At 39.8% G+C, this 18,638-nt stretch overlaps 1 protein-coding gene across 1 annotated transcript in view; it reads right to left on the bottom strand.

Annotated features, from left to right (window-relative positions):
- The window catches only part of ntng2b (netrin g2b), a 107,078-nt gene that overhangs the window by 40,673 nt on the left and 47,767 nt on the right, over positions 1 to 18,638 (bottom strand). Inside the window, exon 4 of the mRNA XM_079834068.1 lies at positions 3,647 to 3,819. Coding sequence (XP_079690194.1) covers positions 3,647 to 3,819 — 173 coding nt within the window. The remainder of the gene's footprint in view (positions 1 to 3,646; positions 3,820 to 18,638) is intronic.

Below are 18,638 nucleotides of genomic sequence, written 5' to 3'. Positions count from 1 at the left end.
TCTAGGTAGGCAGCTCACTAGGTTTTGGAACAAAGCTAATGTTTCTTGTTCAGACAGTGATTAGTGCAGATTTGGGATGCTTTCTCCACAGAGGAACCTGTGCGTGTGTGTTTCTCGTGGAGTGCATTTCGGAACATTTTGTAGGCTGGGAAGGCGGTATGGCGGTGTGCGTCTGCGCTCTTCTCTTCTCTGTTCTCTGGGAATTGGGCCGCCACACCAGCAGTCTTGATCTTACTGTGAGCTGACAGGTCTGTGAAGTCTAAAAGGCTCTGCAGCGCTCGGGTGTGTAAGTGAAGTGAGTTGAGATCTGCAGTCTGCTGTGTGTGTGTGTGTGTGTGTGTGTGTGTGTGTGATGCCCTAGATTATTATTTTATCATGAGTGCTGCTGGTAAAATGGAGGGATGCTATGTTCCAAAGGATCTCCCTTTGGATACTGTACAGAAGGGAGGAAAAATGAAATTCACGTTCATTTTCGCTTTATCTCTTTTTCTCGTTCTATCGCTGTGCCCTTATCTGCCTTTTTTCTCCTTTGTCTTGCTTTTGCTTTATCTCTCATTTCAGTCCCTCCTGATCATTTTGTCCACATTTTCGGGGATAAATCAGATCCAGGCTGGTGGATAACCGTCCAACTGGTTTCTCTGTGTGTGTCGGAGTGTAAAGATCTCTGAAGCTCAGAGGAATTCTGGTCGAGGAATTCTGAACCCAGAAAATAATGAGGAAATTTCAGTATGACGGGCTTAGATGTGCGAGACCTGTATGATTTTGGAGACAATTAATTCCCTTTTATAGTAGAATAGATCCCTTATAAAATGAATGAATCTTGCTCATATCTGATTATTGTCTGATATTCGCACACTTCATGCAATTGATTTTGTAACGAAATTTGCATTCACAACTTGCAACTTGGAACAAGTACCTATAATTCATGTTTTGTCTTTAATTGTAAGTTTGTCTGTGTGGAACAGTATCTTCAGCGGTTGGACAATGAAACTGAAACACTGTTTCACCTATATATGAGTGGCCTGGTGGCCAATCTTCACTGATTTACTGATCAGTAAGAGCAGAGTGTGAATTAAGTAACACATTGCAATCAACACACAACATAAATGAAAGACATATCTGAGTTCAAAAGAGAACTAATCGTTGGTGCGTGTCTCACTGTGCCAAGGACAGCAAGTCGTTGTTGTGTATCTAGAGCTATTGTATTGAACGACAAACCAGATCCAACAGGAGTAACTGTCGATGCAAGAGGAAGCTGTATGAAAAGGATGTCCAGGAACTAACCCGGATTGTATCCAAAAAACATCAAACCACAGATGCCCAACTCACTGCAGAATTAAAGGGATAGTTCACCTAAAAATAAACATTCTGTCATTAATTCCTCACCCTTATGTCATTCCAAAACCTGTAAGACTTTCGTTCATCTTCAGAACACAAATTAAAATTTCTGTCCTTCCATTGACCGCTATGCAACTGACACTTTGCCGCTTAAAAAAAGTTCATAAAAAGATCATAAAACTAATGCATATGAATTGAGTTGATCAAACGGAAGCTCAAACGTGCTGCATAACACAAGAATGAACCTCATTGGTTCTTGCTGAAGCGCAAACGTGATGCGTAACACGAGAATGAACCTCATTGGTTCTTGCTGAAGCTCAAATGTGATGCGTAACATGAGAATGAACCTCATTGGTTCTTGCTGAAGCTCAAACGTGATGCGTAACACGAGATTGAACCTCATTGGTTCTTGCTAAAGCTCAAACGTGATGCGTAACACGAGAATGAACCTCATTGGTTCTTGCTGGAGCTCAAATGTGATGCGTAACATGAGAATGAACCTCATTGGTTCTTGCTGAAGCTCAAACGTGATGCATAACACCAGAATGAACCTCATTGGTTCTTGCTGAAGCTCAAATGTGATGCGTAACATGAGAATGAACCTCATTGGTTCTTGCTGAAGCTCAAACGTGATGCATAACACAAGAATGAACCTCATTGGTTCTTGCTGAAGCTCAAACGTGCTGCGTAACACAAGAATGAACCTCATTGGTTCTTGCTGAAGCTCAAATGTGATGCGTAACATGAGAATGAACCTCATTGGTTCTTGCTGAAGCTCAAACGTGATGCGTAACATGAGAATGAACCTCATTGGTTCTTGCAGAAGCTCAAACGTGATGCGTAACACAAGAATGAACCCCATTGGTTCTTGCAGAAGCTCAAACGTGATGCATAACACCAGAATGAACCTCATTGGTTCTTGCTGAAGCTCAAACGTGATGCGTAACACGAGATTGAACCTCATTGGTTCTTGCTGAAGCTCAAACGTGATGCGTAACACGAGAATGAACCTCATTGGTTCTTGCTGAAGCTCAAATGTGATGCATAACACCAGAATGAACCTCATTGGTTCTTGCTGAAGCTAAAACGTGATGCGTAACACGAGAATGAACCTCATTGGTTCTTGCTGAAGCTCAAACGTGATGCGTAACACCAGAATGAACCTCATTGGTTCTTGCTGATGCTCAAACGTGATGCGTAACACAAGAATGAACCTCATTGGTTCTCACACGTCAAGCGAACATGCTTGAGCTTCCATTTACCATTACCGTTTAAGTGATGTGTGAGTTGATGAATGTTTATATGTGAATAAAAACCTAAATTCAATCTGTTCATCATACAAAGCGATCGTATCTCGTCAGAATATTTGGACTAAACCGCTCGATTCATATGGATTAGTTTGACGATCTCTTTATGAACCTTTTGAAGCGGCAAAGTGGTAGTTGCGTAGTTGCTAATGGAGGGACAGACATCTCTCAGATTTCATCAAAAATATTTTCAATTCTATTCCAAAGATGAACGAAAGTCTTACAGGTTTGGTTGTTGGGAGTCAATATTCATGGTTGGACTGCTATAGCCAAGCTTTTGGTCACTCATGCCAATGCCAAATGTGGTTTCATTGGTGCAAATCTTGGGCTGTTGTCAATGTGAAACATGTATTGTTCTCTGATGAGAGTCCACCTTCACTGAAGATCCAAAGACCCAGACTGTTGCTGCCCAGAGTGAAGCAATATCATGCAATATCATGGCATGTGCTTGATGAACGCGTCACTGCCAAGGACTACAAAACCATTCCTGAAGATCATGTGCACCTAATGGTTCAAACATTGTACCCTGAAGGGGGCGCTGTGTATCAGCATGATAATACACCAATACATACAGCAAGACTGGTGAAAGGACCGTTTGATGAGCATGACAGTGAAGTTGAACATCTCCCATGGCCTGCACAGTCACCAGATCTAAAAATGACTGAGCCACTTTGGGGTATTTTAGAGGAGTGAGTCTGAAAACGTTTACTCCACCAGCATCACAAAGTGTCCTGTCATTTATATCTGTCATTTCCAGGACGATTTGACGCTGTTTTGGCCGCAAATGGACGCCCTGTATACATTATTGTGGTCTAAAACCAGATGTTTCATTGTCCAACCCCTGTATATGTTGCATTTGGCTGTGTGTGTGTGTGTGTGTGTGTGTGTGTGTGTGTGTGTGTGTGTGTGTGTGTGTGTGTGTGTGTGTGTGTGTGTGTGTGTGTGTGTGTGTGTGTGTGTGTGTGTGTGTGTGTGTGTGTGTGTGTGTGTGTTTTACTCACACGAGTTCGGGGATCCGTTAGGTGTTGGTAAATAAGATCCTGATTTCCAGGTCTTGGCTTTGAATCCTTTTTTGCAGCGCTGGCAGTCCTGTCCAGTCGTGTTGTGTTCACATTGACACTGTAAGTTGCCGTCCACGTACACACACTGAGACGCGTGGAGATTACACTTACACCTGAACGACAGAGAGATGGAGAAACATTATTAGACATTTCTTGCAGTTTTTTTAATTGACATTGCTTTAGCTGTACTGTAACACAGATCTGTCAATACAGCGAATCTGAATGATTTGATGTGCACTTGAATGCGAATTAAAATTTTAAGGTTAGCTAATTTGAACATGAATTTTAATATTAATTTCAGTGTTATTTTAGTATTATTTATATACTATTATAGTATTTAATAATATTTAGAATTAGCTTTTGTTTTCATGGTTCAGTTCAAGGTTTAGTTATTTTATGACCTTTTGAAATGTTTTAATGTTTTGTAATGTTAATTTATTTTTATTTCAAATTTAGTCATTTTAGTTCTTCAACTTAAAATTATTTGATCCAAGTTAGTTGCCGAGGCAAAATTTCTTGTTTAGTATAACATTTTTCCCCTAATATTTTTTAATTCATATTTTAATATTAATATTAATGTGAGTATAATTTTAGTATTATTTATATACTATTATAGTATTTAATAATATTTAGAATTAGCTTTTATTTTTCATTTTAATTTCAGTTTTAGAAATGTTATGTGCTTTTGTAATTTTGTATTTCTATTTAGTAATATAGATTTTTTCAAATGTTGTAATTTTAGTTCCTCAACTTACGAAATAAATAACTTTGATAAAATATGTTTATAAATTTTTTTTTATGTTTTCCCCTTAATATATATATATTATTTAACCTAATTTCAATGAACTAAAACAATATTTTAGTTTTAGTTAACTATAATGACATGCATAAATGTGAATTTTAATATGAATGTGCATGTAAATTTGATTCTGAATAACTTATTTCCCACACCATTTTTTTCTTTCAAGATAAAAGGCAGGGCAGAATTATTTGAGACAGTTTCGACATTGTGGTTTTTAATGATTTAATGTGCCAAAGTCATTTAGAAATGAATGAATATGGTATGAGGGCCAGTGGAAGCATTTCAAACCTCCTTTATAAGTTGCACTCAAGCAGAGCACTCTCAGAGTTATAAATTACAGGTGTGAGTGTGTGTTGGCAGGTGGAAATGCATCAAGAGCAATGAACACAGGTGTGCTGCTGTAGATTGGGCGCAGTAAAGCAGAAATGAGCGTTTGTGTAAGACCAAATGGCCCTGATCCTAAATGAGACTTTTCCACCTGAGCATCACAGCGTGTGCGTGTGTGTGTGTGTGTGTGTGTGTGTGTGTGTGTTACTGTTGAGCTTCAATCCAGTTTGTTCCGCTGGAGTGAACACGGATCCATCAGCATCAAATATTCACAACATCATCCTGTACCTTGAGCCAACCCTCATCTATCTCTCTCACACTCTTTTTTTTCTCGCTTTTTCTTTTCCATTGCCTGTGAACATTTCCCCCCCTCTTTCTCCTTCCCTCCATCTCCTTTAACCTCGTTCTCCGACACCATTGCTCTTCCGAGATGCGGTTTAGTGTGTACTGAAGTGGTCTGACTTCAACTGTCTGGCGGTCCGTAGTGAGACGTGTTACTTGATTTATCAGACCTTTCCGTCTGTGTCAATGTGCACTTTATAAAATAAAAGCTTCAATTAGGGTTTAGCCGAAAAGAGTTTTACAATCTAATGCCATACATTTGAACCTTTTAAAAGCTTTACAAATAACTTTTTATTCTCTAGTTGTTTAGAAAGCATGTGTGATCTGGTGCTTTAAAGAATGCAGAAACCAAAACAGTGATAAAATAGTTGCAAGCAGCAAGTCATGCCAACATGGCTGGCAGCATCAGACCAAGTGCAACAACGAGCAATAACATACATTTTTAGATGATTTTAGGCCAAATGGATGAAAGATAAATATGGTTACTGTTAAAATAATTTAATGGTTTATCATATTCGACCAATGGGTGGCGCTGTGACCAAATTGATGTGGTGTGGTCAGAGTGAGGTGACAATGACACACACAAAGTTTGGTGTCAATATGTCATAGAATTGCAGATACAGCCTCAAGAGTCATTTTGGCATCATGCCTCATCATGTATATCATCTATCATCACGAAATCCATCACTTTTTGTCGGCATGGTCTGAAGAAGATACGATTCGATTTTGGTGAAAATCGGACAAACGGTCTAGTTTGAAAAAGTAGGTTTTGAAATAAAAATCAAATATGCGGACAGGAAACTGGGCCAAATATATGGCAAAATGGGTGTCTACACTCTAAAAAAAAAGGTTCTATATGGCACCAAAAATGGTTCTTCGTCGTAATAATAGAGGAACCACTTTTGGTGCTATATAGCACCATATCTTAACATGTTCTGTTTATGGTAGCGGTGCTATATAGAACCTTAGTCAAAGAACCGGTGAAGAACGTCTCAAGAATCGCTGATGAACAACTGAAGCACCAAAATTGGTGCTATATAGCACTTAAAAAGGTTCCCCTATGATTACGAGCCAAGAACCATTTTTGGTGCCATAGAGAACCTTTTTTTTTTAGACTGTATGTTCTCGGCATGAACCAAGGAAATCTATTATTTAATTACAACAGGCAAATTTAATCAAAATGTATTAGCATTTTTGGAAATTTCATTCTAACTTTTGACCACAAGGTGACGCTGCCCAGAAACTTTTTGAGTGCTGTCAGGGCATGGTGCAGAAGACATAATGATTTTCGCAACAATTCGCCGATGCCTTTGTAAAATGTACATTATATTCAAAATGGCCTACGTCAAAAATGGCCGATATAGGAAAATTGGGTATTATTCAACTTGGCATGCTGCACTAAATCTAAAGAGACCACTTTTATGATTTTTAGCCACAGCGTTAAGAAGTTATGCGCAAAAAATAGCCATTTTCTGTATCGCCGGACCATATGGTGGCACTGTGCCGAAACGCTGCAGGTATCCTCAAGTCATGGTTGTCATCACACAAACCAAGTTTGCTCAGAATTCGCTAAACGGAACATGCGAGAACGGTTTGACCAATCAACCATAACTATAACCATAACTTTTTGTCGGCAAGTTCTGAAGATGATCTGGTTCAATTTTCATGAAAATTTGAGCAACGGCCTAGGAGGAGTTTGTTTGGATAATTTTGTTTCTATCGCTTGCGGTTCAAAAGTTATTAGCACAAACAAAAGTGAAACTTTGGACAGGTGGTGGCTCTAGAGGGATTGAGTTAGAGACTCCAAATTTGCAATGGTGAATGTTTGGACTGTCATCTGTGTGCCAAATTTAAAAAAACGGAAGAGGAAGAATAATAAGAACGCTAACGATTACAATAGGAGCCTAATTAATATGCATAAGTGATGTGTAAATGCAGGCGGTCACATGTTAATTCATGAGTCAAGAACTTATGAGTTAAGAGCAATCCTGTTGTCTATGTTATGACCTCTTTAAGCGTCTAGGACTAGGAGTTTGAACGTTTTCCTAGTTGTTTTCTCTCTGGGATTTGCGGTGTGAACTCCAGCAGTTTCGAGTGGTGTGTGTGGGTCTAATGTGCTGTTGTCCCGTCTGAGAGGCAGTTCCCTTGAGCAGGGGTCCTGCTGGGATAAGGATGCTTCTGTAGTGCCCTACGAGCAGCTGGGACAGCAGAATTACTCCCACCATCTGCTGCCCCTCACTTCTCACGTTTTCAATACAAATGCTGCGCTCTCACACTCAGATTTTGTTCATATCAGCTAAGAATGCAAAACACACACACACACACACACACACACACACACACACACACACACACACACACACACACACACACACACACACACACACACACACACACACACACACACACACACACACACACGCACCAGTGCACTTTAACCTTATGAAGCCTACTGTATCATACTTGATACGCACATTTCTAAGGTCTTTAAATGATCAACATGATCAAACTTTGCAGAAAAACCTGTCGCACACAATCTACTGCATGCCTTCTGTCGTCTGAATGATAGTTTAGACTTTTTAACAAGTAAAAGGCCTTTTAGTTTAATTGTAGGTCGTGGTTCACGCGTCTTTTTGCTGTGAAATCTTTTTTTTTTTAAATGTGAGTTGCAAATATGATCCATCAGGCTTTTGAGGAAGGTTTATTTGTTCATCATTGTATTGCATTACATTATATGTTTTAAAACTACAGAGCTTTGATCATAAAACTAAGTATTTAAATAATATATTACATATAGTGTTGGCAGATATAGAGAGACGACTGATATTTATATGCATTTATGTAAGTACTGTAGTCTGTTACTGTTATAAAGATCTCATTGACTTACATTAGAAGAATTCTACTCTTGGAGTATGAGCTCTATATTCTCACTATATCAGACTATATGAGCCTTAAAACCTTGATGTATCAAAAAAACTGTAGCAGTTTTGGGTTTTGTTTGTGCTCATGTCTTTGTAAATATGCTCCTTCTCCTGTTCCTGGTTTTGTCATGTGTTCCTGTTTGTCACGTGATCCTGTCATGTGCTCCATTGTCTTGTGATTCCCTTGTCCTCAGGTGTTATGTTGGCCCTGTCCCAAATGGCACACTTCATGTGCACTTTCGGTCTTGTGGACTTACAAGCAGGGTGTCCCATTTGTCATTTTAGGTCTCAGAAGGGTGCCCCCTTTGCAGTCGATATGCGCCCTCGATGCGCACTTCTGCCGAGTAGGACTTTCGAATAGGACTTGAAGGAAGACCGCAAGGGTTTAGGGTGCCATTTGGGACAAGGCCGAAGTCATTGGTTGTTTTTAGTCATGTGTTCTTAGTTCAGTTCTGTCATTGGTTCATTGTCTTGTCTTGTCATTAGTCTTTGTGTATTTAAATCCTCATGTTTGCCATGTGTCCCATGTCGAGTATTGTTCCCTGTAACCCGCTGTTGGTGAGTGTCTGTCACACTTCAAGTCAAGTCTGTTCTAGTCAAGTCATCGTTTGTGTTGTATCTATTCACTGCACTTTGGTTCACTTCAACTTGCCTCCAGTGGAATAACGTTACAAAAACACATGCTAAGTTTTTTTTGTCTAAAGGTTCAATAAACCATTCAAATAAAATGCAGCCTTTTTGAAATCTAGTCACAATGTAATACATAATATCAAGTATAAATAGCTGTGTTTCCATTGGGATGTGTGCAGATGCTCTGGAGGATGAACTTGACCTTTATTCTCCACATCCTGGTCAATTTTTGGCTCCAAACCCAACAAAGAGTTCCCACTCCTCTGAAATTACATTACTTTCCAAGTTTTTTTGTCCTTTGTGATTAAGTATTTTTCTTTAAATGTTGCACTCACAAAGAGCAATTTCTAACTGACTGAATATTTTATAGCGGAGTGTAACTAGAACAATTTAAATTCACTACAGAAATTTCCATGCCTCTTGAATATTTTATTATTTCCTATGATTTTTTTTAGGTCTGCAATTCACAAAAATAAAATTCCCTGGCATTTCCATGTTAAATAATCATGGCCAGATTCCCGGCACAGCGTTTTCATCCTCCCTACAATCGACTGCATTCAGGTACGACTCTCTTCTGCTATCTAAGTTCCTATTACATTCTCTCAACTAATATTTTGTAAAATGGGATGTGATTGTAAAAATAAATGTTCTTAGGTTTAGAACAGATACATTAGTCCTGACTCTTTACATTATACATTTTTTTTAACCCTAATGCTCAAAATATTTAATTGGTTTGAGTAGGGTAATCTTAAATTAAACAAATAGTTCAAACAAATTAACTTTTATGAATATTTAGAACTTTCTTTTTCTTTTGAGTTCACAAAACTGATACATTTTAAGTCATCTGAATTGTTCAACTGTTTTGAGTTTTATGAACTAGTTTCTTTTAATTTAGACTAACTTAAATTGAACTGATTTCTATTTCCCAGCATGCTTTGCCATGGCACTCAAAGGAGAGAGTAAATGCTCAAATTAAGTGTTATATAATGTATTTTGTGCAAGATTAATGTTAAGTGGGAGATTTAGTAGTGTTTCATGTTTTGTTATGCTAGTTTAGAAGAGTTTCTGTTATGTACCATCATGTGACGAGTGGAGCATGAGATTGGTTTGAGAACAGATATATGTCTAATGTTCTAAATCTCTGTACTCATTCAGCAATTATGTTAATGCTATCAAAGCATTTTGTTACCAATTAGTAAGTTAGCATTTACTGAATTAGCTAGTGAAATCAAGCCAAGTTTCTGTTACTAATAATTTTTGAGATTACACAATAATTTTAAGTTGAATGTATGAATTAGCGAACTCAAATATTTCAAGTTAAGAGTAATTAAAATGTATGAGTACAAAATAAAAATGTGCCAGTTCTGCTGGCTTAAACATTGCATTTTTTAACTTAAAGGGCCCTATCATGCACCCGATACAATGAAGCGGCAGGCGTCGCGATGCAAGGGTTTTTTGCTAGTTTCAGCCCAACGTATTTTCACGTCCAGCTCCATGTTGTTTAAGTAGCAAATGCACTCGCGCCCATCTGTTCGCCCATGGGTGTACTGGTCTGAAAATCATGTGTGTTTATAGGCGCATTGTTGCCATGTTGCTATTTTGAGCCGACTGAAAACGACTGCGCCATTGACCAACGAAAACCCGGTCTGAAGTCAATAGTGCAGTATTTTTGTGTGTTATTTAAAGGGTGTGTTAGTAATATGTGCCTATAGCCGGGTCTAGCCTGGTCTTACCTGACTCTTGTACATTTCATTTGTACAGAGAGTCTGGCCACTTTCCATTGACAAGCGTTACTTCCTTGTAGGCGGGTAATCTGTTGAAGTTTAAAACTATTGGATCTGCCCAGAGCCACTCTGGATCTGCCATAACCAATCGCTAACGTTTGGTCGTGACGTATGTCATCTCAAACTAGCGCACAACATCAGCGTCATCGTTCTCAGCCACTGCCTCTGTTCGCTGATTGAACTGGTCAAAATTTGACCGGAGAAAACCAGAGAATATACCGCAATCCCAGACGGAGTACTGAAGGAAAATGAAAATTGAGCGGAAGTAGGTAGGAGGGCGGAGCCAAGCTAAGCCGGGTCCACAATACGCATACACTCTGCTTATTACACACAATGGCAGTAGCACACAAACTTTTTTAAATATGAAAAATTAAAGGATTAAAATGTAAAAGATTAGTCATTGCATGTATCAGAATTAGACTACTTATTTGCAGTATTGACGAGCAAGCAGACGAGCAGATCCGTTTCCTCGCTAGAGAAGCATTACGTTTTTCCGCTTGCATATTCCACCATGGTGCGAGCGCAACTGGCTTTTAAAGGGAATGGGAGATGAGACTCTTATTGGTTTATTGCACGTTACGTCCAAAACACACCCATTACTCATTAAGAGACTAGGGACAATCCTTTTAGACCATGCGCCGGGCACTCCGACCATTTTTCCCGTCATTAGCAGGTTTGGATGTCTAAAACCGATGAGAGCTTCGGATTTTCCAATGAATCTCTATGGCGCGAGTTGATGTCCGAGTTCCGGTCCCAGCGCAACTGATACTCAACTGCCATTGGCTCATCTGCATTCGAGGGGCGGGGCCAATTGATCCAATAGGTCAATTGGATGAAGTTTCTTTATAGGTTCTTCAGGTGTATGTTTAGGTTTCAGAGAATCAAAAGTTCTTTTTAGATTTCAAAAGGTTCTACTATGACATTACAATGTATAAGCCTTTATGAATTTAATCGGAATCAAAATTCTAATTGGAACTGTCGCTTCGCTCTGACTGCCTTTCTCTGTGAGTTATGGATTATGTGAGCGGTTTTACGATGAGCAAATCAAACAAACAAAACAAACATGAATCCACACTGAGACTCCGCAGAAGCCAGGAACTCTCTCATTCTCTGATTTTCTCTGTCTGGCTTCTGTCTCTCCCTTTTTCTTCCCAGTTCATTAGATGATAGAGCACCACCAGATCTCTCTGTTTATCACTCACTGCAATTTATTATGAGCGATTCATTCCCTCTGAGACCCTCCAGAGCAGAAAGAGATGAAGGTATTTAAAGAGCAGTTGGTGAAATCTAATGAAGTAAACTGACCCTTTTCTTGTGCTCTGTTCGGACAGAAATAACAACAAATCATTCATTCGTTTGTTATGTGATTGTTGTGTAGCACATTGTTAGCTTTACAAAAAGCTATTGTAAATTTCTATTAGATTCGATGGACCCTGTGCTAAGCTCTGCCCCCAATTGTTAATGTTGAAGCTTTAAATCTCACATAACCTTCCTCTGGGCATGTCTTCAAAGATAAAAGTGATTCATAAATCATTCTTCAAGTTCTCTGTTAGAGGTAGGGTTTGAGTTCAAGGGTGTTAACAGTATATTTCAATTATAATTAGCTTCATTCCAAAATAATAGTCTGTGATATGTTCACGCTACAGCATTTGTGTCTGGGTCTGATTCTATCTGTGTTTTCTTTAATGATGGAGCTTGGACTATTGTAAACAGTGCCGTAGGCAGAGTTTTAAAATCAGCGAGGTCCCAAATTTGAGTTATTTAGAGGGGTTGGGGGGCATGGTCCCTACACGGTATCTACATATGTGTATTTTAAGACGTTTGAAGGCCAAAAATAATGAATAATAAATAGCTTTCAAAACCATGTTAGTGTGCAGTAGATTATCTGTCATACCTGCTCTCTCCTCATTTCCATCACTCTTTCTTTTTCTGTCTCCCTCTCTTGTCCTGTCTGAGCTTTGACTGATTGTCTTTTAATTCATTTTCCTCTGTGTCAGTGAAGAAAGTAAACATAGGGTCAACTGATATTAACCTATATTTTACACTGAACAAAATTATAAACGCAACACTTTTGTTTCTACCCCCATTTTTCATGAGCTGAACTCAAAGATCTAAGACTTTTTCTATGTACACAAAAGGCCTATTTCTCTCAAATATTGTTCACAAATCTGTGTTAGTGAGCACTTCTCCTTTGGCGAGATAATCCATCCACCTCACAGGTGTGGCATATCAAGATGCTGATTAGACAGCATGATTATTGCACAGATGTGCCTTTGGCTGGCCACAATAAAAGGCCACTCCTAAAATGTGCAGTTTTACTATATTGGGGGTTAGGGTCCAGGGGGGTCAAAAATGAAAGTCAATATTAACAAATCAATATCAACATATCAACAAACGTGTTAGTGGCAATAAATCCATTCGTGAAATTTCCTCACTACTAAATATTCCACGCTCAACTGTTAGTGGTATAATAACAAAGTGGAAGCAATTGGGAAACAACAGCAACTCAGCCACGAAGTGGTAGGCCACGTAAAATCACAGAGTGGGGTCAGCGCATGGTCAGTCACCAACTTTCTGCAGAGCCAATAGCTACAGACCTTCATGTGGCCTTCAGATTAGCTCAAGAACAGTGCATAGAGAGCTTCATGAATGGCTTCATGAATACATCACCAAGTGCAATGCAAAGCGTGGTATGCAGTGGGGTAAAGCATGCCGCCACTGGACTGTAGAGCAGTGGAGACGTGTTCTCTGGAGTGACCAATCACACTTCTCTGTCTGGCAATCCCATGGACGAGTCTGGGTTTGGTGGTTGCCAGGAGAACGGTACTTGCCTGATGACTGCATTGTGCCACGTGTAAAGTTCCTCCACACCAAACTCACTCATACCTGTGTAATGTTGGTGCTCTTGCTCTCGCACGCACTCTTCCTGGAGAAGTGCCCATACAAGGAATTCCACCCATTTTGACGTAATACATGGCCAAACTCGAAAAAAAACTTTTTAGAAACTTATTCCAATCCTGAAGGAGTGTATTTGGCACAGAAATACTCTGTCATACATCCAACTAATTTTTTTACATTTTGGCCATGTTTAGCATGAGAATCCAACTCTTAAACAGTGTAAAGAAATAAGTCAGAATGCATGAAATAACATTAGACCTCTAGCCTGGCTCCGCCCTCCTACGTACTTCCGCTCAATTTTCATTTTCCTTCAGTACTCTGTCTGGGACTGCGGTATATTCTTAGGTTTTCTCCGAACAAATTTTTACCGGTCCAATCAGCAAACAGAAGGAGTGGCTGAGAACGATGACGTTGATGTCGCGCGCTAGTTTGAGTTGTAGTTCAGTAATTGCGGCGGAGAACGATGCGAGCGAAGCCGTTCATTCTGTTGTGCCACTGCGGCCGAATATCCAGAAGTTAAAGCCTTTCCAGCTCGCTCCGTTAGTGGTGAAGGAGTTGGTTGAAGCCCTATTAGGATGGTAATTGTTTCTCGTGGGGTCGGAGGGTATTGTCATCATTTACAGGGGCTAGTCAGTGATTGTATTGCCGTCCGTCTCCCACCACCCACGTAAAAATCCCCGGCCGAATTACCTACTGCTTTAGACAAACACCAAGGTCGTGTGGTCATTTAATTTCTGTCCGAATCCACATCTCTGAGTTTTTAAGAATATATCACTTCAAAATTCACTGTTTATATCCTTTTTGACCCCTGCAGAGCACCGTACGGTTGCGCTTCGCTGTAATTTGGATGCATTTCTAGACTTTTATTTCTTTAAATGCTGGCAAGTGTTTACAAGAGCAATATATTTCATCACCGCTCAAAAAATAAAAAGAAGAAAAGTACGTAAACATTTGAATTGGGCCGTTATTTATGGAAGCATTTATTCTTATCATACCAAGCATATGACATTTTATTTACAGCAATCATGTTATGGACCACGTGAGCAGCGCGTTCCCGATCACAAAACTCTCCCCTCCACTGTGAATAAATCACAATCCGAATGCACGAGGTTTTATCACTGAGGTGCACAATCTGCACAGTTATTTTTACGGATTTCCATGTGAGAAACGGAGGCGAACGGCACATGACGTCACGACCAAACGTTAGCGATTGGTTATGGCAGACCCAGAGTGGCTCTGGGCAGATCCAATAGTTTTAAACTTCAACAGAGTACCCGCCTACAAGGAAGAAAACGCTTGTCAATGGAGAGTGGCCAGACTCTCTGTACAAATGAAATGTACGAGAGTCTGGTAAGACCAGGCTATTAGACCCCTCCTTTAAGTAAATTTTACTTATTGTTTTTTTTTCAGAGTATTAGATTAGATTAGATTTTATCTAATATTTGTTTTTCATTTTCAGCATTATTTCAATAACCATTTTTTTTAAGTTTTAGCCTTTAAATTACAGTAACAACACTAGTTTCAATAACAGACTAAAAGATTAGTTAATCTCAATCAACACAAGCACACTGTTTTGATTTAATAATTACTTTTTGTTTCATTCCACAAAAATCAATACTACATTCTACAGTAGCACTGTTAGCACTGCTTTTCACACTCTAAACTCTCTCTCCCTCTCTCTCTCTCTCTCTCTCTCTGTCGGTCTGTCTGCTTTGCTCTTCAGTCACGCTTCAGTGAGAGTGGTATTCCCTCCGCGATTCCTTCCAACTCCCACTCATTCAAACTCTGGCTTGTTCCTCTCCTCCTCCAGCCACACTCATTCCCATCTTTCCATCTGTCTATCCACACATTTTTCCCCATTCAGCGTAGTTACACACTGTTACTAACTTAACTCCATTTTCAGTAGTGTGTATTCAGTACATGACGTGTGGGCTTGTGTTACACATCTCAGTACTCAAGGGGTGCCATAGAGTTTCCTTCCGTGTGTTATTAAACTGGATGCGTTATTATTCAGGCAACTACAATGAACTGTAACTTATTGTGGATTCTCCACACATTGTTGCTCCGCAATGTGAGTAGTTGAACTGAAAGAGAACTGAATGTAAAAGACAGTTTGTGCGAATGCTTTTGTTGTCTTTCAGAAAGCAACAACGCACAAAATTGAGCATGTGTAGCAAGAAGCATTTGCATTCAAACAGTGTGTGTTGCATAGCATGTGTTTTGAGACTAATAAAATGCTGCATTGTAATTGTAAATGTCCCAAAAGTATTGGGACATCCCTCCAAATCATTGAATTGTGTGGTGTATAAAATCAAGCACTAGGCATGCAGACGCTTCTACAAACATCTGTGAAAGAATGGGTCGCTCTCAGGAGCTCAGTGAACTCAAGCGTGGAACCGTGATAGTGTCACCTGTGCAATAAATCCATTCATGAAATTTCCTCACTACTAAATATTCCACGCTCAACTGTTAGTGGTGTTATAACAAAGTGGAAGCAGTTGGGAACAACAGCAACTCAGCCACGGACTGGTAGGCCACGTAAATGGGGTGGGGTCGAGTGGGGTCAGCGCATGGTCAGTCGCCAACTTTCTGCAGAGCCAATAGCTACAGACCTCCAAACTTTGTGTGGTCTTCAGATTAGCTCAAGAGCAGTGTGTAGAGCTTCATGAATGAGTTTCCATGGCCGAGCAGCTCATCCAAGCCTTACATCACCAAGTGCAATGCAAAGCGTGGGATGCAGTGGGGTAAAGCACGCCGCCACTGGACTCTAGAGCAGTGGAGACGTGTTCTCTGGAGCGACCAATCACGCTTCTCTGTCTGGCAATCTGTTGGACGAGTCTGGGTTTGGCGGTTGCCAGGAGAACGGTACTTGCCTGACTGCACCAAGTGTAAAGTTTGGTGGAGGGGTGATTATGGTGTGGGTTGTTTTTCAGGGGTTGGGCTTGGCCCCTTAGTTCCAGTGAAAGGAACTCTTAATGCTTCAGCATACCAAGACATTTTGGACAATTTCATGCTCCCATCTTTGTGGGAACAGTTTGGGGACGGCCCCTTCCTGTCCCAACATGACTGCGCACCAGAGCACAAAGCGTCAGCCCATAAAGACATGGATGAGTGAGTTTGGTGTGGAGGAACTTGACCTGCACAGAGTCCTGACCTCAACCCGATTGAACACCTTTGGGATGAATTAGAGTGGAGACTGAGAGCCAGGTCTTCTCGTCCAACATCAGTGCCTGACCTCACAAATGTGCTTCTTGAAGAATGGTCAAAAATTCCCATAAACACACTCCTAAACCTTGCAGAAAGGCTTCCCAGAAGAGTTGAAGCTGTTATAGCTGCAAAGCGTGGGCCAACTCCCTATTAAACCCTACGAGAAATGGGATGTCATTAAAGTTCATGTGCATGTAAAGGAAGACGTCCCAACTTTTGGCAATATAGTGTGTGTTAAAATGTAATTTATTCCTGTGATCAAAGCTGAATTTTCAGCATCATTACTCCAGTCTTCAGTGTCACGTGATCCTTCAGAAATCATTCTAATATGAGGATTTGCCGCTAGAGAAACATTTCTGATTATTATCAATGTTAAACCCCACCCCAACACCCACCCCTTGAGACCACTTTTCACCGAGAATTCTCTCGAAAATCTATTCTCACCCAAATCGTATTATCACAATATATCCTGTTTTACTCCAAAATGTCATATTTTGAAACCAAAGTGGGCTATAAACAGCATTTCATTCTGACTTTAAATAGTTACTTTTAAGTGTGCTTTTTATTTGTGGCTAGCAAACAAAATCCCTATTTTAAAGGGATAGCTTGACTGTATTTAACTATGACTACAAGTATGAGTGGCGTAGCTGACTAGTTTTTTTTAGGTAGTTTCCCCTTGACTAATGTATGTGTGTGTATATGTGTGAGACTCACTACACACTAACCCCCACCTAAGACCCAGTCATTACCCATAATACCATACGATAAAAGCATTAAGGTCAGAGGGTCACTGAGCATGCTCAAACCCCAAAGGAGTTCAGACAGAGCTTTTAGAGATGACCTTCAACCGAACACAACTGAGTGTGTGTGTATGCGTGTTAAAAGGTTATAAGTGTTCTGTGTGTTTTTTTATTTTACTTTTACCTGTAACCTTTAATGATGTATTGGGGACTTTTGTGAATACTATAGTATGTAGTATTTCTGCATGTGTTCTGCATGTCGCAGCGTGTGGTTTCTGCGGGGCGTCTTACTGCACAGCACAAAGTGAATAATTTACATAGACTGCAGCAAAAAAACATGTGTATCTGTGTGTGTTTCTGTACGCCAGAGATCCAAGCTAGGAATTCAGTGCAGAAACTAGGTTTTTAAGTGCATGTAGGGGAAAATAGATTACAAACAGAGAAAACACGGCCTTGTACACACACACACACACACACACACACACACACACACACACACACACACACACACACACACACGGAATCTCTCCTCAAAGCTTCTTCAACACGCAAAGACTGAAAGCGAGATGAGGGAAGGAGGGAAGTGATGGGGAGAGATGCAGCAGGACTGAAGTTTGCAAGCTCTTTATTGGTGGTTCCATGGAATTGCTCCATTGCTCAGAAGGTTCTTTATAGTGGGAAAAGATTCTTTAGAATAACCAAATGTTCTTTACACCAAGAATTGCTGTGAAAACCTCCTTTTGGAACCTTTATTTTTAAGAGCGTTAGTGATGCTTTCTTCAGTAAATCTGGCCGTCTGATGCCTTGGAAGTCTTTGCTCTCACTTGACACACATTTGATTATTTACTCACTCTTGTGTCGTTATTTTCTTCCATGAAACACAAATGGATATGTTGGATAGTCTGAGCTTCTATTTTCCATACAAGGAAAGTGTATTTTGTATTTCCTATACAAAAAAGGCGTTTAACATAGGCAATATTTTAAGTGTTTTTTCGGAGTCATAGATAGATGGATAGAACGATAGAACGATAGAACGATAGAACGATAGATAGATAGAACGATAGATAGATAGAACGATAGATAGATAGATAGATAGATAGATAGATAGATAGATAGATAGATAGATAGATAGATAGATAGATAGATAGATAGATAGATAGATAGATAGATAGATAGATAGATAGATAGATAGATAGATAGATAGATAGATGATGGATGGATGGATGGATGGATGGATGGATGGATGGATAGACAGACAAACAGATGGATGGATGGATGGAT

The sequence above is a fragment of the Gobio gobio genome, assembly GCF_949357685.1.
Source record: "Gobio gobio genome assembly, chromosome: 14".
Classification (NCBI taxonomy): domain Eukaryota; kingdom Metazoa; phylum Chordata; class Actinopteri; order Cypriniformes; family Gobionidae; genus Gobio; species Gobio gobio.
The sequence above is the reverse complement of the archived record's forward strand: the minus strand, read 5'-3'. Positions and strand labels throughout refer to the sequence as shown.